This window comes from Neoarius graeffei, chromosome 17, assembly GCF_027579695.1.
Source record: "Neoarius graeffei isolate fNeoGra1 chromosome 17, fNeoGra1.pri, whole genome shotgun sequence".
NCBI lineage: Eukaryota > Metazoa > Chordata > Actinopteri > Siluriformes > Ariidae > Neoarius > Neoarius graeffei.
Window position 1 is genome coordinate 28,722,574 of NC_083585.1, and position 22,048 is coordinate 28,744,621.

The 22,048-nt window shown below is 40.0% G+C and overlaps 1 protein-coding gene across 1 annotated transcript in view; it reads left to right on the plus strand.

The window, feature by feature from the left end:
- sez6b (seizure related 6 homolog b) overlaps positions 1-22,048 on the plus strand; it is a 565,878-nt gene that overhangs the window by 494,220 nt on the left and 49,610 nt on the right. The window contains exons 6-10 of the mRNA XM_060943954.1: positions 330-515; positions 10,129-10,297; positions 10,767-10,933; positions 15,885-16,079; positions 16,858-16,996. Of these exons, the coding sequence (XP_060799937.1) occupies positions 330-515; positions 10,129-10,297; positions 10,767-10,933; positions 15,885-16,079; positions 16,858-16,996 (856 nt within the window). The remainder of the gene's footprint in view (positions 1-329; positions 516-10,128; positions 10,298-10,766; positions 10,934-15,884; positions 16,080-16,857; positions 16,997-22,048) is intronic.

A 22,048-nucleotide genomic window follows, 5' to 3' on the forward strand; every position in this document is an offset into this window, starting at 1 on the left:
AAATGGTACTGTTGCTCGCTGTTTTTTGTGTGTTGAACACAATGGCGAACAGGTTAAGACCGTCCTGTAAATCATCTTGCACATATGATGTATGTTTTGTGAATAAATGGTTTCTACCATTTAAGTGTTAACATAACTTTGACTCACCCTTTATTTAAATTCGACTTTTCGTATGCAAACTTATAATTAAATTTCCTACTTTTAAGTTTTAAAAAGATTTTTGGCAGAGGAACAGTATAATATACAGTAAGATTTTCATGGTTTGATCTGTGAATGAAAATGTACAAAGACTAAAGACTTTTAAAATGTTAAGTGTATTCTCTCCGCAGCGTTCGTCCTGAGCTGTAATTTCCCTGAGCGGCCAGCCTACGGTGATGTAACTGTCAGCAGTCTGCACGCAGGTGGAGAAGCTTATTTCTACTGCTTTACTGGCTACCAGCTTCAGGGCCCCTCAACCCTCACATGCCTCAATGCTACAACTCCGTACTGGAATGGAAAAGAACCCAGGTGTCTTGGTGAGTGTGAAACCCACCAACTTGGTCTAACATCAAGTAACACATTATTATATACAGTACATTTCCAGTACAGCAAGCGCTACATTTTAAGTAAGCATATCAGGTGAAAATTCAAATTCAGTCCAAATTGCTTTTGACAGAATTAAAATATGTTTATCCATTCTTGAGATATTACAAATCAAAGATTGAAAAAAATCGCTTAATTTTTAGAAAACTGCTGTAATATTCTGTATGAGGATCACATGGTCCAAAATGGGCCTCATTAACCAATGAGATCAAATGTTTTTTCTTAATAACTTTACTTTTCAAGATATTTACATGGAAATTGGAAGGCACATAGATGGTTGTATACTGAATACAAAGTTTAAAAAATTTGTAAAAACACATTTTGCAAATTAGTATTTAATTAGTATTAATTATGGTAATTGGGTAAAACGTTAAATCGGTACACTCTCTTCTTCAAAGTTCCATCAAATGGCTTTATTTGTGCAATATAAAGCTGATCTTAACTCTCATTTATATGTCACGAAGAAGGAGAAATCAATGCCATTGATAAAATATGCATAAATAAGCATTGAACGTCATTCACATCTACCATTCTCTATCAAAATTAAAAAGTAATAAAAGATTATTTCTAATACCCTCTTTGTGCTCTGTAGACCTTTGTATTTCTAAATAGGGCCGACTAGTGTTTATATGAAAGAATATAAATTATTATTTCAATTATATTCACAGCTTTCAAGGCGAACCTCGATAAAACTGTGTGAGCCACATCCAATAAGCAATAACATTTAATTGAACTGAAATTGACACTCGCGTTTCTGACTTCCGTTTTTTAAAATCTCATTCCAACCACTAAGATCTCACTATTTTTCATCAAAACGACTACAGTTATATTCTAAAAGTTATTTATTTACATGAATCAATTTGATTTGAAAAATAAGTAGGTAAAGCTATGAAAACTCACTTCAAAGTCTCCTGTGAATCATAACATCAAAACTAGCAGATCGAAAATTTTGCTGAATATTTCATCAGAAACAGTGAGAGCGAGAGAACATCCCTATAAAAATTATCTGATTGATATTCACAAGTAATCCAGTCAGAAACTGATCAGAAGAGAGAGAGAGCCTGAGCACTTTCCCATGACTCAAAAAGCACCAGCAGTTTCCCGACGTCCCGTGAGCAGAGAGTGAACTCTGTTGTACCAACTTCAACCTGCTGTACCCAAACAACCCAAAGTACTGAACAGATCTTAAGGAGATAAATTTATTTGGAAAGCAGAAATTATAAGCTTTTTAATGACAGTATTCAGGATAGAAAATATTCAAAGGTTAAGCAATGACAGATTTGGAAACTTAAATGAGTGTCTGCATGCACGATTTTCACAGCACAACCAGTGAGCGTCTGATATGCCTACTTTAATATTACTTCAAATTTATATCATCAATGGGGCTCCCAAGTGCCACAACAGAAAAACGTTCACCATGTCTTAACCAGATTACAAGTTCAAATCATGATGCTGCGACAACCATATTTGCCAGGGAGCCAAGTGTGGGAGGGATGGCATACGTGATGACAGTAGTCAATCATGGGTGCCTGTAGCCAGCTTATATAAGTAATATTGAAGACTAATGTTATCTGATGAAACTGTGCTCATTAGCTACCGTATGCTGAAGACTTTCTAATGTTTACATATTGTAAATTCCGTTCGTACCCTAGACCTGTATAGTGGTGCTTGAAAGTTTGTGAACCCTTTAGAATTTTCTACATTTCTGCATAAATATGACCTAAAACATCATCAGATTTTTACACAAGTCTTAAAAGTGGATAAAGAGAACCCAGTTAAACAAATGAGACAAAAATATTATACTTGGTCATTTATTTATTGAGGAAAATGGTCCAATATTACATATCTGTGAGTGGCAAAAGTACGGTATGTGAACCTCTAGGATTAGCAGTTAATTTGAAGGTGAAATTAGAGTCAGGTGTTTTCAATCAGTGGGATGACAATCAGGTGTGAGTGGGCACCCTATTTTATTTAAAGAACAGGGATCTATCAAAATCTGATCTTCAGAACACATGTTTGTGGAAGTGTATCATGGCATGAACAAAGGAGTTTTCATGAGGACCTCAGAAAAAGTGTTGTTGATGCTCATCAGGCTGGAAAAGGTTACAAAACCATCTCTAAAGAGTTTGGACTCCACCAATCCACAGTCAGACAGATTGTGTACAACTGGAGGAAATTCTAGACCATTGTTACCCTCCCCAGGAGCAGTCGACCAACAAAGATCACTCCAAGAGCAAGGCATGTAATAGTCGGCGAGGTCACAAAGGACCCCAGGGTAACTTCCAAGCAACTGAAGGCCTCTCTCACATTGGCTAATGTTAATGTTCATGAGTCCCCCATCAGGAGAACACTGAACAACAATGGTGTGCATGGCAGGGTTGCAAGGAGAAAGCTACTGCTCTCCAAAAAGAACATTGCTGCTCATCTGCACTTTGCTAAAGATCACGTGGACAAGCCAGAAGGCTATTGGAAAAATGTTTTGTGGAGGGATGAGACCAAAACTTTTTGGTTTAAATGAGAAGCGTTATGTTTGGAGAAAGGAAAACACTGCATTCCAGCATAAGAACCTTATCCCATCTGTGAAACATGGTGGTGGTAGTATCATGGTTTGAGCCTGTTTTGTTGCATCTGGGCCAGGACGGCTTGCCATCATTGACAGAAAAATGAATTCTGAATTATACCAGCGAATTCTAAAGGAAAATGTCAGGACATCTGTCCATGAACTGAATCTCAAGAGAAGGTGGGTCATGCAGCATGATAATGACCCTAAGCACACAAGTCATTCTATCAAAGAATGGTTAAAGAAGAATAAAGTTAATGTTTTGGAATGGCCAAGTCAAAGTCCTGACCTTACTCCAATCGAAATGTTGTGGAAGGACCTGAAGCGAGCAGTTCATGTGAGGAAACCCACCAACATCCCAGAGTTGAAGCTGTTCTGTATGGAGGAATGGGCTAAAATTCCTCCAAGCTGGTGTGCAGGACTGATCAACAGTTACTGGAAACGTTTAGTTGCAGTTATTGCTGCACAAGGGGGTCACACCAGATACTGAAAGCAAAGGTTCACATACTTTTGCCACTCACAGATATGTAGTATTGGATCATTTTCCTCAATAAATAAATGACCAATTATAATATTTTTCTCTCATTTGTTTAACTGGGTTCTCTTTATCTACTTTTAGGATTTGTATGAAAATCTGATGTTGTTTTAGGTCATATTTATGCAGAAATATAGAAAATTCTAAAGGGTTCACAAACTTTCAAGCACCACTGTACAATATCTGTTTTCTCCACTTCGTCTTTCATAGAGCAGATGTAGAATATTTGCAGCTAAAAGTTACTTTCTCCTTCAGCCCACCATTCAAAGTTTGTTCTTTTCAGTCAGTGTAAACAGGATGTGATGAGTCAAGGCCAACTATTTTGCATTCATCCTATGTTCATGTTGGATCATGGTTAACTGGCAGATAAAACCTTGTGGTTCTGATTTATTTCTGCCTTGAAAATATAAGGTTAGCTGCCTTGTAACCTAAAGCTGTACCATATAATAGTCACTTCACCTTAAACATCCTTATCTCCTCAAACAGCCTTTTCTTTAAACTGGGATGTGCTGTCAATCAATCCAACAGCTGTCTCCTCGTGCATGCTTATTTATACTACTGTGGAGCAATCTTGTGAGTGCTCCGTAGCAATTATAGTCTCCATTTGTGGCTCTCTGCGAAACACCCATAAGACCTCAAGGCATGCAGATACAATGGCTTCAATGCTTTCCCTAACATCAAGCAACACTCAGCCCTGAGTGTAAATATTTTGCCCACACAGGTGTAATTTAACTCGACTAGAGAGCAACTCCTTATGCTTTCACTACCTCTTCCTCTCATATTAATTTGGGTTTGATTGTTGATTTGGGTTGTAATTGTATTAAACGCTGTGCATGTGCCTGCAAGAGGTGAATATTAATATCTGTCCCTGTTTCAAGGCCTGAATGACACCATGGCAAACTGTTACTATTCGAGCTGGGACTTCAGCTCAGCCAAACACACCAAAAAAGCAATAAGGCAAAGGATTTTGCAAGGGATTAGTGGCAGGGTGCCAGGTCGTTCCATTGTGTGTAGCTGTTGATGTTGATTTTAAAAGTAACTCAGTAAATTATACAGGGAAATGAATACTTAAGTCTGAGTGAAAAATACTGTCACGAGCGTGCGTGGAAGAAGAGTCTGGAGACAGAAATCTTAGTTTCTTGGTCGTTAGCCTGTGCTACTTGCTCTCGATACTGTAGATAGCACTGGCTTGACCACTTTATTGGCATTCGCTAACACTACTGATGAACGCTACACCAGCTGGAAGGTAACTTCACTGACTGTGCCATCAGTGGTTAAGCTCGTGTTGGCCTTTGAGAAGGCTGAAGGCGATACATTTTTGGTCCCTCCCACTATATATCAAAATCTGATTAGTTAATTCATCTGTCACTTCCTACATAAACATACACTGCCATGGCCTTCTGTCCTGGCAATGAAGTCCTAACCAATGAGTGAGCAGCTCTAAACTCTTCCCTGCCGAGAGACAACAAACAAACAAAAAAATCCCATTGGATAACTATTTTAATGTTTTTAGGACAGTAACCCTTTCGTTTCTGAAGCAAATTTGATAGAAATTGAGGCCGAATTAGAAGAAAATAATTATAATGAAATTATGAAAGATTAAAGAAATTAAATATAACATTTGAAATGATGTATTTGGGCCTTCTCTGAAAGCATAGAAGGTCCTGACGGTTCCTCTCTGGAATGACAAGGCTGCATCTGTCTTTGAAAGTGAATCCCAAAGCCAAAGAAAGTTTTCTTTCCCCCCTCTTTGATTCTAAACAAGTCTGCAAGGTTGGTTTACCTAAAAGCGTCCTGTTTTGATGATGGATCTCATTTAGTTGTTTGGAGGTGCAGTATCGACTGCATGAACAGCACAGATGCAGCTATAGCCCTGAAGTTTCTCATTTCCACTATTGATCAAAGGGAAGGAGCTCAAATGTGGCATTTAAGGAGAATGCTGTGGTGGTGCTGAATGCTACCATGACACAACTGCCTTGATTACTGATCAGCAAGCAGCCAGGGAGTGAAGTTCAAATTCTCCTTTAATCAAGCGCTGGCTGGCTGGCTGGCTGGCTAACATAAACCTGATTGGCTGTGACATATTCCCTCTCCAATAACGTTTACTGCTTTTTACAAAGATTTATTGTCCATCTGTCAGGTCTGTTTGTGCAGTATGATAGCCTTTTTATTACAGACTCGCAATTTTGTTTCATTTCTTCACATTTTAGGATTTATCAGTGAATTGGCTGTGTAATGGTGTGTTTTGATTTTAGTAAGCTAAACATGTGGTGGTCTGTTAAAAACCACTGAACTCACGAGTTATGGAAAGCAGCCAAAAAAACATGGAAATTTTTTTTTTGTTCAACCTAAAGTGGGCTGTGCAACATACTGCCTGGCATTTCTAATTAAAAACTGTTCTCAACTTGCCTTGGATTTCTGCATTAAGTAGATAAGGAGCCAGTTTCAAAGACATGGCTGCAAAAAAAAAAAAAAAAACGACTGTAGGCTTTGAATAAAGGTGGGTATAAGGAGAGACATTGTGATCATCAAGGCCGGATTAACTATATGGGCCTGTGGCACAGTGCCCAGGGGCACTAACCACTCACAGCCAGTGGGGGGGCACCACATGACAGAAACTTTAAAAATATTTTTCGTGAATGTTTGTACACTTAAAATGGCTATACACTTGACATTGTTAAATAGTCATATATAATTCATTATGAACACTAATTTCATAAGAACAACAACAATAATCATAATTCTGAGCAAGAGTGGCCTATGTGACCATTAACTCCCCTTTCCTCAACCTGTCAGTTGAGCCAGTCCACCTACGGTGAAATGTATCAATTTTTTAAAAACCGTGGTAGAAATGAAAAATGGACAGACATCAATTGAGTGGTTGTGCGAAGAGAAAATTAAAAAAAAAAAGAGAGACTCCAGGCGTGTAGCTGCAATTAAAAATGTTCCAGTGTTAGATTGTTTTTTTATAAAAACATCGACAACTGCTGTCACTACCAGCGCTGAAGCCGAAGCTAGTGAAATCAGCGATGCTAGTGAGGGAGATGGCCCTACTAGCACTAGCCGGGGAGATGCTACAACCACAGCCAGTGTTAGCCGAGGGGTCGGCGACGACGAGGATCCCCTTGAGGAAGATGGGAGCGAGGGAGACCCTGGGGAGGAGGATATGTGCGAAGCCACTTTAAGCCAGGTAGAGATCAGTTCACACCATGGTGACGAGAAGGAAGATTGTACATCTGAATATGCCGTACTGGATGTTATTTGAATTTATATTTCGAATTGAGACATTTGAATATGTCGCCTAGATCAATGCTATTTTAATTGATACACATTTTGAATTGACACATTTGAATATGCTGTATTGTATATAGATGGATGCTGTTTAAATTGCTGATGCTGTTTGAATTGATACACATTTTGAATTGAGACATTTTAATATGGATAGAATAGAGTATGGATGCTTTGAAGGTTTTTATTGAGACATACAAATATATGCTGCTCATTTTTGAATAAGACATTTCAATATGCCTACATGCATATCGTTGGTTGTTTTCAGTGAATTTGATGGGCTGATGTAGCCTACTTAATACATTTTCAATGAGGAAGAATGACCTTGTTTATGTGTACTATTGTTTATGTATATGCTACCATTTTTGACAGCAAAGGGCAAGGTTTGTGAGTGTGTGCAGGAGGTTACTGAACGCGTGCGCGCAGGGTGGTAGTGGGGGGGGGGCATTTGAGGTATAGTGCCCAGGGGCACCATATTGGCTTAATACGGCACTGGTGATCATAGTCATGTTCATTCATTCATTCATTCATTCATTCATTCTTCTTCAAAGTCAAAAAACTCAAAGTCCTTCTCATGCCAGAATCTGGTCTTCCCAGGCAGTCTCCTGTCCCAGTACTAACCAGCTCTTTAAGGCGTATGGGTGCAGTGCCAATCTTCGTTTCAGTAGCCCTTGGCCTCTCGTCTATACAGCTAGGGTTACAGTGGGGGGCTAGCAGAGGTGGACAAAGTACCCAACTTCACTACTCAAGTCAAAGTACAGATCCCACTCGTCAAATGTTACTCCCAATACAAGTGAAAGCTGGACAGTCAAATTTTTACTCAAGTTAAAGTACTGAAGTACTTGCTTTTAAGAATACTTAAGTATTAAAAGTACATTTTCTGTCAACCCATTGTTGTATTATTGCCACAATGCTTACAAAACCTAATGCCTCTGAAACAATCGACTGGATTTACTGACTCGCTTGTAGAACCTGTACAATAAACACCTTTAAACACAGATAAACACAGATTTCTACATTCTGTTTATTTGGCAAGATTATGCTAAAATATTTCTGAAAGGACTTCAGATAAGTTAACGTTATTCATGTTAGCGTAACTCCATTTCACATGCTAACTAACAGTGTCCAAGTTAACTAGCTATGTGTTACTGTTAGCCGTGGACAAGGTGACGGCAACTTGGCGGGCAAATCCATAGAAAGTCATTTGACTAACCAGACTGCATAGCTATTGCAATGTTATCGCTAGCTCTAAAAGCACAGACAACTTCACTGCAAGCTTTCTCTTGGAATAAAACGTTTACATATTTCAATATGCTTCCGCAGGTTAGACGGCAAGTTTTTGTAGGCTGTGATGTGGTTCATCTTCGGCAAACAAAGCAAACATTTAAAATGAAATTAATCTTTAATCCTTTCAGAAAACTGAAACAAGGGTTCATGAGCCATGGGTGCGTGCATTCTCCAGAAGAACCGCCTCCTTCCATTCTGCCATCAACTAATCGTGTTCAAATAACACTGCTGAGAAATCACTGAACTTGATTTTATACAGTCTATGGACACGACGTGACCCTAGTGATTAGTGATAGTCTGTCTCAGTGTCACCTGCGAAAAAAACAATCACGTTTTAGAAGAGAAAAGAAAAAAAACATCCACTTTCAAAGCTGCTTCATAGTAACAAGGACCTTGACAGAAATGTAGTGGAGTAAAAAGTACAATATTTGGCTTTCAAATGTAGTGAAGTTAAAGTCATAAGTTTCCCAAAAATAAATAAATAAATATATATATATATATATATATATATATATATATATATATATATATATATATATATATACTCAAGTAAAGTACAGATACTCAAAGTATACTTAAGTACAGTACTCAAGTAAACGTACAGGTAGTCGCCGACTTACGACTGCGTTTGGTTACGACTGACCGGTCGTAAACCGATCTGGTCGTAAGTCGGCCTATGTTAAATGAATGTAAGTATATTGTGATGTGTAATGATGTTGTAATCATCTTAAAGTCTTATTTTATCAACATTTTCTTATTTCATTACCTTGGCTCATTATTTGTTTTAAGTCAAACACTGCATACTACACTGCGTACAGTACAATTCATTTAATATGTGCAAAACAAAAAATACAAAATACAGGTGTGAAAAATAGAAAACATTTTAGTTTGAAACATACCAAAATACAAATGTAAAACATAGCAAAATACAAAACTTAGTGACCGCTAGCATCACTGGTGCTTGGCTGTGGGTCGTCTACGTCATCATCAGCTGTTGCAGCGCTCGGGCTGGAGGGAGGATTTGCTCGTTTCATAAACCAGGAGCTGGGGTGGAAACTGTTGTACGCGGCGAGAGGCTGGATGCTGGGCGCTGCCAGGAGCTGGGGCGGAAACTGTCGTACGCTCAGCTAGCTCAGCTGGGAAACACTTGCCAGTCATAACCAGACGGTCGTAAAGTCAATCGGTCGTAAGTTGCATAGGTCGTAAGTCGACGACTACCTGTACTTTGTTACTGTCCACCTCTGGGGGCTAGTCCTCTGGTAACCACAAGAGTTTGACTTCCCTACTCACATCTGTATTGCAGCGTGCCTTGCCAGACAGTAGTAGGTACCATTTTTATGATGGGCTTTGGTATGATCCGACCGCAAGTAGAACTCACGATCTCCTGGTCGAGAGGCGGACACGCTAACCACTAGGCCAACTTTATTCTGAGCAGGGTCACAGTGGACCTGGAGCCACATCACTGAGCCTTTAACCAATCAAAGTGTTGGTGTTTTTCAGTGGGTTCTTTAAATGCAACTTTCTTCCCTTTCACTTTTAGCAGTAGCCTGACTTTAAAATGCTCTGTTTGTTTCACTTCCAAAAAGTAGAGAATGTCACAGTTTCTCAGTCGAAGGGTTTCCCTCTGGCAGGAACATCTCATTCATTATCTCTAGCCGCTTTATCCTGTTCTACAGGGTCGCAGGCAAGCTGGAGCCTATCCCAGCTGACTACGGGCGAAAGGCGGGGTACACCCTGGACAAGTCGCCAGGTCATCACAGGGCTGACACATAGACACAGACAAACATTCACATTCACACCTACGGTCAATTTAGAGTCCCGGCAGGAACATGCTTGTTGATTAATCAAATGCATAACTGTCAATACCTTTCAACAGCGGCCTGCGGTGGAATGATAAAGAACGCCACACTTGGCCGCATCGTGTCTCCTGGTTTCCCCAGTAACTACAGCAACAATCTGACATGCCACTGGGTGCTGGAGGCTGCAGAAGGTCAGCGGCTACATGTTCATTTTGAGAAGGTGGCGCTCGCTGAGGATGATGACAGGTTAGTGAATCATCCTGCCTGCTGAAGAATCAGCTATTACATTCTTTTACAAACACAGGCTCTAATGTAACATACTACTTATCCCTCACATGTTCTAGAACTGACTGTTGAACAAGCCTTTTTCAGGACTCGAGCTCCTCCTTGAAAAAACAAGGATCTCTCTCTCTCTCTCTCTCTGTTTCATTTTTTCTCTTTGCAAATCATGAAATATTATCAAATTCTATGATGTAATGCAGTAATAGCAATTGGAGGCTGATCCGAAGATTTAGAAAGGGGATTAAGTTAGTATTTTTGGCAATATCTTCCATTTCACTAATAAATGAACTTTTAATAGGGTCACTTGCTGCTCAGTTAGTCAGGATGATAAAAGGCAGTAGCCAAAAGATAGACTCTGCTGCCAAATGACTCTGCTGCCTTGCTTTTTGACTGCTTCTGAGATATTACCGTCCTGACTGTGTTCTGTCTGCAGGTTACTCATCAAAAATGGAAACAACATCGAATCCTCTACGCTCTATGATTCTTATGAAGTGGAATATTTACCCAACGAGGGCATTGTCAGCACCTCTAGATACCTTTTTATTGAGTTCACCACTGACAGCTCCGGCACCAACACAGGAGCCGCAATCAGATATGAAGGTATGGATGTGGCCTCATTCCTGGCTAACAAATACTCAACTGGGTTGCACATCATGATGTCTTCCTCTGCTGTCAGCCTGTTCAAAGCTAACAAGACAGGATTGTGCTCAGTGGAACCAGGCTTCTTTGAAACTTCGGAGTTTCTAGAAGCCGTAATTGCCCCAGCTGTAAAAGTCTACTGATTGCTTTTTGGTGCTTTATTTCAGCTGGACGCATTCTCTTGAGGGCCTCTGACACTTTAGCCTGATGACAAGCTACAAGCTACCCCGATCTTTCTTCCTTTCCTAGAAATTTTCTCCTTTCTTTTAAGAACTGTCCAAGCATTGCTGCTTCAAAAGCATCTTCTTGGCAAAGCTCTCGATACAGTTTTCTCTCATCCGTCTTTAAAGGCAACTAAAGATTTCACTGAAATGCTGTCTTCATTAGGCTACTATCATACTGTCTCGTATCTTGCCACGTAAGCAGCGTGTGGGTCAAACGCCAACAAATGAGGCGTATTTTGTCCAAAATTAAAGTCCTGTGACATACACGGCATATGTGTGATGTTCCTGTGGCGCTCCTGTAGTGTATCTGGGGTTTGTATGGGGTTCAAGGGACGTAAAGTTATGGCGTACTGAGGCGTATGCGTGGCATATTTCATTGTAGCCATTTCGGTGTAACCATTTCATTGCTTTCGTTGGCGTGGCGTTTCGTTCTTATGTGTGATGTTGCTGCTGCGTACCTGCAGCGTTCACAAGTGGGTATAAAAGGGGTCTCCATGCTGCTTTCGTTATCATTCATCACAGTCAAGAAAGCATCATGCCAGCAAAGAAGTCAGGACCCAAGAAGGGCAAAGGAAGAGGGAAAACATCAGCCGCATCCGCCCAGCCAGCTCCGGAGCCACCTTCATCAGATGCATGTCAACTAAAGCATTCGCACGGTGTAATAGGTGTTCGAGCAATATTCCTGCTGCATAGCTTTCATTTTTACGGCGTACACGTGAAGCATGTGTGACATATCAAAGCTGCTACAAATTCATGTCAGATTTTTAAGTGCGGACTTAAAAATACACCACACCCTGGCGTACAAGATCGTGTTACACATCCTTAAGTATCAGCTACGTAAGCTGGCGATGCGGTGTCGTTCCTTCTTACTGCCACGTATCCTGATATGCTGTACATACGCAAGGCTGAAATGCCAATGTGTTGTAATTCAAATGAAGCAGCCAGATGCAAAAAAATCATGGTCATTAGAGCCGAATTTTGACTGAAAGCAATGTTTACAGCCATTTTATTCCTTGAATTTGTACAGCTGTGTTTATCACACAACATATCTTAGTACCTAAATCAGTGTCCATTCTAATCTTGTTTTCCGCAACACAATCGGATTACACTATCAGGCGTTGGCTAATGCACTTCCTTTAACAATTCCAAGTCACATAAAGACTGAATGAATGAATAAATAAATAAATAAATAAATAAAGTCACCCTGCCACAAACAATGTTCCTTCAAAACATGTCACTTACTCATCTATCACGACTGACATACCAGCAATACATTTAGCATTAATTTGTGCTGACCGAGTTTGCTTGTTTCATGCCTCACCATGTTTAAATGTAATTACAAGTATTTACACAGACTTTCATACAAATTCATGTTAGATTTCAGTATGCAATGCCCTGGGAAATTTAAATCTGCATATCACCTGGTTAATAAAATGTGCAAACTTGATAACACTTATGGGAAAATAAAAAATAAAAACTGATTTACTAGCAGGTCTATGGAGGATGATGTATATAAAATAAAAAAAAAGTACCATGTCTGTTTTGCATGTAATTTGGGGCATTTCTACCTAAAAATGCTAATTACAGGGAGGGGTCAATGCAAACAGAGTAATTTAGCACCCTCAGTACACTAATGTACCCTCTAGGGATCATTGGACCTCAAGGTAGCTATGAGTACCTTTTGTCGGGTCAAAAAGGTACATATATGTTCCCAATCAGTATACAAAAGGTACAAATAAGTTAAATTTACCTTAGAGGGTACTGCCTCATTGTACCCCTAAAGCAACAATGTACTTTATTTTCTGAGTGTGTATGAGTTTCCCAGACCTGAAAGTCACTTCAAGAATGGTGTGCGCACACAAATTAATACATCCAGGACTGTTAAATAACAACAACATAACTTGTTTAGTAGGCATGTAACAATATATCGTGTGACGATAAATCATGATACAACTTTATCACGATTCAAATCAATGAAATAAAAAATGTGTTGTGATTATTATCAGGCTGCGTAATCTCCTTTTCCTAGCTGTAATTGCATTGTTTAGACAGCAGAGGATGAAATACAACACGATAGCAGAAACACACATGACTTCACTCGCGGTGGAAGTAACACAGCTTTAATGCTACATAAACACACACACAAAAAGCAGATCTAAAATGGGAAAGAGCTGTGGTGAGATTGACTACAAATAGATTTAACAAGAAATCAGAGCTCTCTTTTTACAGACTGCCAAAAGGTAAAGAAAAGAGAAGAAAAATGGAGGTAGTACAAATGTGTATAAAAGTTTATTCAGAAAAGGCCTATTTGTTATTAACTTTTTTTATTAACAAAAGGAATATTTTAGTTAATAGGCTATTATATTTTACTCCAACTTTTAAAAACGTGGGTAAATATTGTTGGTTATGAAGAAAATGAAAAATTTTCCTTTTTTTATTTAACAAAAAGAATATTAAAGTTGATAAAGAATAGGAAAATAAATGTTGCGGGGTTTTTTTGGGGGCGGCATGGTGGTGTAGTGGTTAGCACTGTCACCTCACAGCAAGAAGGTCCTGGGTTGGAGCACAGTGGCCAACGAGGGCCTTTCTGTGCGGAGTTTGCATGTTCTCCCTGTGTCTGCGTGGGTTTCCTCCAGGTGCTCCGGTTTCCCCCAAAGACATGAAGGTTAGGCTAATTGGTGGCTCTAAATTGACCATTGAATGGTAGTTTGTCTCTGTACTGTGTCAGCCCTGTGATGATCTGGCGACTTGTCCAGGGTGTACCCCACCTCTCGCCCATAGTCAGCTGGGATAGGCTACAGCTTGCCCGCGACCCTCTACAAACCCTGATAAGTGGTTATGGATAATGGATGGATTTTTTTTTTAATACAATTTTCTTCATTCATTTTTTTTTCCAAAATATCATAGAAAAATCAAATTGTGAACCAAATATCAACCTATTTCCATGTCCAGTCTCAGCTATACCTTTGTGGAAGGCTTTGAAATGATGGTAGTCTGATAGTTTGGTAATATGGAATGAAATATCAGCAGTTGATGAAAATGAATCATTTCCATTTATGTTGAAGTCAGAGGCTGAATAATGCATGTGGAAAGCGTGGAGGCTGCTGAGAATGAAGCATGGTGCTGTAATTTGCAGAATCACCTGTGTGTGCTATAGAGTGAGCAGAGCTGAATTCAAAACATCCTGGCAGGCCCACAGCGTGAGGAATGATCTATTCCAGCATGCCAGTGAATGAGACACTACCAGGAGGCATATCAAGGCCAGTCTGGAGTCTAAAAATGCGCATTTAATTTCCTGCTCCACTTTCCTAGCATATGAGCAGATATGCTGGTAACAAATCAACCAGGCTCATGTGAGCATGTTAATATAGATTTATTTATGAGGCACAGCTATCTGCAACTGGTGGTAAGACTGATTTGCAGCCTACTTTCTAAGGGCAAATGAAGACCTTGGAAGAAGTTTGGAAACTTAAGGTGCCTTCACATATGCAGGGTTTAATCCTTTTGAATCAAGAGATGAGAACTCAATTTCAGATCAGCACAACTGATCACGTGGAAGCGAGGCTACCTCGCTCAGACGCTCTTCAATTTCACTTCCAAGTGAAATCTAACACAGTGGCAAATTAATTCAACCCTGAATTGACACGAGCAGGAAGTAAAGCAAACTGAGCCAAAGGACAGAACTGCAGGAAGGTGATGTGTTCTAGAAATTTGGACTGAAAAAACAAAGAATGCAATACACAAAATGTTTAAAGTACAGTTGTATATGTTTACTGTAGATAGAATATTTATCTAATAATTTATTTTCCCTTTTTCCTTTTTTTTCTGTTGCTGTATTTCTGTCTAATGAATGAAAGAGTTATACAAGGATGGTTTCAGCCCGACACACCTCACAGCCAACATTTATTACTTTCATGTCATACAGTATGAAAGTAAATCAAACCAAATAGCAAACATAATCAAGTTATTCCATGAAATCGAGTCGTACATGAGCTGATAGCTGACGAAGCACATAGCACCGAATCGGCTATAAGTGATGTACGATGAGATTGAGTGGAATAACTGTTTTATTCTATCCACATTCACTGGATTTTGAGAAACAGCATTTTTTAAATTTATTTATTTATTTATTTTCAAATTCGATAAATAAGAGCTTTATACAAAACGTCCGACAAAATCATTTCCGCTTAGAATGTAAATAAACCGGCGAAATGACTATAGCAATTTGTGAAAAATGCTATAATAATAATAATACTGTAAATCTTGAAAAATAAAAAAGAGATGTTCTTACCATCAAATACTTTCATTCCATATTTTGTTGCATTTTAAAAAAAATTTTTGGTGTTTTGTTTTCAAGTAGAGTTTTTATTTCGTCCTCGGTTGGTTCAGCAACACACGCAGCCATTTTGTTTTTCTCTCCTCATGGTATATGAGCTGATATCCCAGTAGTAGAGTAGCCAATCAGAGCGTGCGATTGGACATATCCAGGGAATGTGGACAGAATAATAAAAGATGTATCAACTTTGCTCTGATTTGGACCCAGAAACTGGATTAAGTGTGAAAGCACTCTCATATGGAAATGATACAGATATTTTTATTTTCATATCTGAACTATTTCAATGCAGGTTTTCTGTCATGTTTATCAGCACTGAAGTGTTTGCATTTGCTGTGTGTCTGTGTGTGTGCAGCTTTCGCACCAGGGCATTGCTATGAGCCTTTTGTCAAGTATGGCAATTTCACCAGCAGTGACAACAGCTACGCCGTCGGTGCAGTGGTGGAGTTTAGCTGCGATCCCGGCTACACGCTGGAGCAAGGCTCCGTTATCATCGAGTGCATGGATCCCAAAAACCCACAGTGGAACGAGACAGAGCCTGCCTGCCGAGGTGTGTGTGTGGTGTGTTTGTGTGTGTTGGAATAAAGAGGGTCTCCTGTGGTGCCGACTGTAATAAGCAATTGGTGATGGACTCGATAAGCAGACCAACAATGTGCAGTAATGAGTGGAACAGATCCTTTTAGTGGTGTAAAAGTGTAATCCACTTCCGTTTGTTTCACCTGGTTTCAGCCTCCAGTGCACTTGGGTCTAATGTAGCACGAAAAGAACTTATCCCTGAATGCCAGAATGTAGACTTAGAGAGTTGGCAAAAATATTGTAAACGGAAAGCCCAAACACACAATGCTGCAATCTTATCTGATCCTGTGCTTGGGGTGCATTGCTCAAAGCCCTCAGTGGAAATTGGTTTTAAAGGATTTAAATCACAAAGGCTGAAGCAGTGGGTCAAGACAACCACTTTTCTGTTTGAAAATATTATGCTTCTGCATGGCTAAGCCAGTGCTTGGCAAGATAGAAGCAATAAAAAAACAAACAAACTGGAGGTCATGCTGTTTGTGAATCTGTTTCAGGGTGATTTTACTGGAAAGATCTCCTGCATGCACCGCACATTAATTCAGACCTTCAGTTTTCCCCAGCCCCTGAACCCAGACTCATCCTTGACATCGCTGGTGGAATAATAAATGTGTTAACCTTTGCAATAACAGTCTTGAAATGTGCAGGGTTTTTTCTTTTCTTTTTCTTTTTTTAAAAAAAATCTGATCGTTTGTGTTCTTTTTGAAGCAATATGTCATTTCGCTGTATGTGTGAGTAAGTTGTGTGTGTTATTTCAGCGGTGTGTAGTGGGGAGATCACTGACTCTGCTGGTGTGGTGCTGTCTCCAAACTGGCCTGAAGCTTATGATAAAGGCCAGGACTGCATCTGGGGTATCCATGTGGAGGAGGACAAGCGGATCATGCTGGACATCCAAGTGTGCGTAAATAAATCAGTCCATCTTTAATGGTGGATCCTCTTTTTTTAGCCCAGCATAGGCTGTTTTATACTGTACTTGAGGAAAGAACTCATTCATGTACCACCAGGTTTAACTATATGGATGTAGTTTCCATGCTAAAGTTCAATTCAAAGACAGCTTAAAAACAGAGTTACAATGGTGCTTGAAAGTTTGTGAACCCTTTAGAATTTTCTATATTTCTGCATAAATATGACCTAAAACATCATCAGATTTTCACACAAGTCCTGAAAGTAGATAAAGAGAAGCCAGTTAAACAAATGAGACAAAAATATTATACTTGGTCATTTATTTGTTGAGGAAAAATGATCCAATATTACATATCTGTGAGTGGCAAAAGTATGTGAACCTCTAGGATTAGCAGTTAATTTGAAGGTGAAATTCGAGTCAGATGTTTTCAATCAATGGGATGACAATCAGGTGTGAGTGGGCACCCTGTTTTATTTAAAGAACAGGGATCTATCAAAGTCTGATCTTCACAACACATGTTTGTGGAAGTGTATCCTGGCACAAACAAAGGAGATTTCTGAGGACCTCAGAAAAAGCGTTGTTGATGCTCATCAGCCTGGAAAAGGTTACAAAACCATCTCTAAAGAGTTTGGACTCCTCCAATCCACAGTCAGACAGATTGTGTACAAATGGAGGAAATTCAAGACCATTGTTACCCTCCCCAGGAGTGGTCGACCAACAAAGATCACTCCAAGAGCAAGGCATGTAATAGCTGGCAAGGTCACAAAGGACCCCAGGGTAACTTCTAAGCAACTGAAGGCCTCTCTCACATTGGCTAATGTTAATGTTCATGAGTCCACCATCAGGAGAACACTGAACAACAATGGTGTGCATGGCAGGGTTGCAAGGAGAAAGCCACTGCTCTCCAAAAAGAACATTGCTGCTTGTCTGCAGTTTGCTAAAGATCACGTGGACAAGCCAGAAGGCTATTGGAAAAATGTTTTGTGTATGGGTGAGACCAAAATAGAACTTTTTGGTTTAAATGAGAAGCGTTATGTTTGGAGAAAGGAAAACACTGCATTCCAGCAGAAGAGCCTTATCCCATCTGTGAAACACGGTGGTGGTAGTATCATGGTTTGGGCCTGTTTTGCTGCATCTGGGCCAGAACAGCTTGCCATCATTGATGGAACAATGAATTCTGAATTATACCAGGAAACTCTAAAGGAAAATATCAGGACATCTGTCCATGAACTGAATCTCAAGAGAAGGTGGGTCATGCAACAAGACAACAACCCTAAGCACACAAATCGTTCTACCAAAGAATGGTTAAAGAAGAAGAAAGTGAATGTTTTGGAATGGCCAAGTCAAAGTCCTGACCTTAATCCAATGGAAATGTTGTGGAAGGACCTGAAGCGAGCAGTTCATGTGAGGAAACCCACCAACATCCCAGAGTTGAAGCTGTTCTGTACGGAGGAATGGGCTAAAATTCCTCCAAGCCAGTGTGCAGGACTGATCAACAGTTACCGCAAACGTTTACTCGCAGTTATTGCTGCACAAGGGGGTCACACCAGATACTGAAAGCAAAGGTTCACATAATTTTGCCACTCACAGATGTGTAATATTGGATCATTTTCCTCAATAAATAAATGACCAAGTATAATATTTTTGTCTCATTTATTTAACTGGGTTCTCTTTATCTACTTTTAGGACTTGCGTGAAAATCTGATGATGTTTTCGGCCATATTTATGTAGAAAATTAGAAAGGGTTTACAAACTTTCAAGCACCACTGTACAATGTTGGCATGTAACGGATCTCACTAACTTCTGCATTCTGTTTACATTTTACCAGCTTCGTAATTATCTCCATCCCCAGCCTAAGTCACAATTCGTACATCATTCAACAGACTTTGGCAACTTTCATTTTATTACATACAACCCCGATTCCAAAAAAGTTGGGACAAAGTACAAATTGTAAATAAAAATGGAATGCAATGATGTGGAAGTTTCAAAATTCCATATTTTATTCAGAATAGAACATAGATGACATATCAAATGTTTAAACTGAGAAAATGTATCATTTAAAGAGAAAAATTAGGTGATTTTAAATTTCATGACAACACCACATCTCAAAAAAGTTGGGACAAGGCCATGTTTACCACTGTGAGACATCCCCTTTTCTCTTTACAACAGTCTGTAAACATCTGGGGACTGAGGAGACAAGTTGCTCAAGTTTAGGGATAGGAATGTTAACCCATTCTTGTCTAATGTAGGATTCTGGTTGCTCAACTGTCTTAGGTCTTTTTTGTCGTATCTTCCGTTTTATGATGCGCCAAATGTTTTCTATGGGTGAAAGATCTGGACTGCAGGCTGGCCAGTTCAGTACCCGGACCCTTCTTCTACGCAACCATGATGCTGTAATTGATGCAGTATGTGGTTTGGCATTGTCATGTTGGAAAATGCAAGGTCTTCCCTGAAAGAGATGTCGTCTGGACGGGAGCATATGTTGCTCTAGAACCTGGATATACCTTTCAGCATTGATGGTGTCTTTCCAGATGTGTAAGCTGCCCATGCCACGCGCACTAATGCAACTCCATACCATCAGAGATGCAGGCTTCTGAACTGAGCGCTGATAACAACTTGGGTCGTCCTTCTCCTCTTTAGTCCGAATGACACGGCGTCCCCGATTTCCATAAAGAACTTCAAATTTTGATTCATCTGACCACAGAACAGCTTTCCACTTTGCCACAGTCCATTTTAAATGAGCCTTGGCCCAGAGAAGACGTTTGCGCTTCTGGATCATGTTTAGATACGGCTTCTTCTTTGAACTATAGCATTTTAGCTGGCAACGGCGGATGGCACGGTGAATTGTGTTCACAGATAATGTTCTCTGGAAATATTCCTGAGCCCATTTTGTGATTTCCAATACAGAAGCATGCCTGTATGTGATGCAGTGCCGTCTAAGGGCCCGAAGATCACGGGCACCCGGTATGGTTTTCCGGCCTTGACCCTTACGCACAGAGATTCTTCCAGATTCTCTGAATCTTTTGATGATATTATGCACTGTAGATGATGATATGTTCAAACTCTTTGCAATTTTACACTGTCGAACTCCTTTCTGATATTGCTCCACTATTTGTCGGTGCAGAATTAGGGGGATTGGTGATCCTCTTCCCATCTTTACTTCTGAGAGCCGCTGACACTCCAAGATGCTCTTTTTATACCCAGTCATGTTAATGACCTATTGCCAGTTGACCTAATGAGTTGCAATTTGGTCCTCCAGCTGTTCCTTTTTTGTACCTTTAACTTTTCCAGCCTCTTATTGCCCCTGTCCCAACTTTTTTGAGATGTGTTGCTGTCATGAAATTTCAAATGAGCCAATATTTGTCATGAAATTTCAAAATGTCTCACTTTTGACATTTGATATATTGTCTATGTTCTATTGTGAATACAATCTCAGTTTTTGAGATTTGTAAATTATTGCATTCCATTTTTATTTACAATTTGTACTTTGTCCCAACTTTTTTGGATTCGGTGTTGTATGATTCCTTTAACATTTAGTGTGATTCAAATATCTGATTTATATACAGTCCTGTATATAAATTATACAGTGTATTTTCACACAGGGTAATGGCCATAAATAATATCATGTTAAGATCTTGTTTTCTAGTTCTTTTGTTTGTGTATAAGCAGCACAGTAAAAAAAAAAATTGCCAGGAGGTCTTTCTCCTAATCCCTGGACCATGACTCACCCTAGGTTAGCTGGAGGTGTATTAAGTGCCCTAACATTTTGAATAATAATGTTAAAATGTCCTGCTTTTTAATGTTGTTGTTTTCTGATGATTTGAGCTTCCTGTGCTTTCAGATTTCAACACTCCAGTCTTAATCAGTAAATAATCAGATGTAAACATAATGAGGATACCAACTTGAATTTATTGAACAGCAGCTATATTAGATAGGGATAATATAGCAGCACATCACTGGACTGTAGATAGAGAATCAGTGTAAGAAATGCAGCTACTGTATATCACTTCTGGCCCTTTTCCACTGCCTGGTACCAGATTAACTCAAATTGACTCGACTCACCTTTTTTGGTTTTCCATCGGAGGAAAAAGTTGGGGATAGTACCAGGTAACCAGTACTTTTTTTGATATCATCTCCGTTGAGGTGTCCAAGCGCTCTGAGGCAATACCAAAAATGTGCTTTGAAAACACATGAATCATATCACCGCGTCGTCATTGTGTGAGATGGGACTACTACTTCCTCCTCCTTGTCCAGCACTGCTGCCAGGTCGAGGTCCACGTGGACCCTATTGATCCACGTCATACTAATTGGAGCATTGTTTTACACCGGATGCCATTCCTGCAACAACCCTCCCATTTTGGGGCTTGGGAAACAACCATTCACACTCACATTCACACCTACAGGCAATTTAGAGCCACCAGTTAACCTAACTGCATGTCTTTGGACTATGGAGGAAACCGGAGCACCCGGAGGAAACCCAAGCGGACACGGGGAGAACATGCAAACTCCACACATAAAGGCCCCTGTCGACCACTGGGCTCAAACAAAAGAAGCTTCTTGCTGTGAGGTGAGAGTGCTAACCACAACACCACCGTGCCACGTGCGAGACAAGATGTCCTGAACAAACCCTCCATTTTTAAACAGTGTTATTTATTTATTATACTTCGCTGATTATATTTTTGGTGGTGTAGTGGTTAGCACTGTCGCCTCACAGCAAGAAGGTTCTGGGTTTGAGCCCAGTGGCTGATTGAGGCCTTTCTGTATGGAGTTTGCATGTTCTCCCCATGTCCACGTGGGTTTCCTCTGGGTGCTCCGGTTTCCCCCACAGTCCAAAGACATGCAGTTTAGGCTAATTGGTGGCTCTAAATTGACCGTAGGTGTGAATGTGAGTGTGAATGGTTGTGTGTCTCTGTGTCAGCCCTGCGATGACCTGGTGACTTGTCCAGGGTGTACCCCGCCTTTCGCCCGTAGTCAGCAGGGATAGGCTCCAGCTTGCCCATGACCCTGTAGGACAGGATAAACGGCTACAGATAATGGATGGAAGG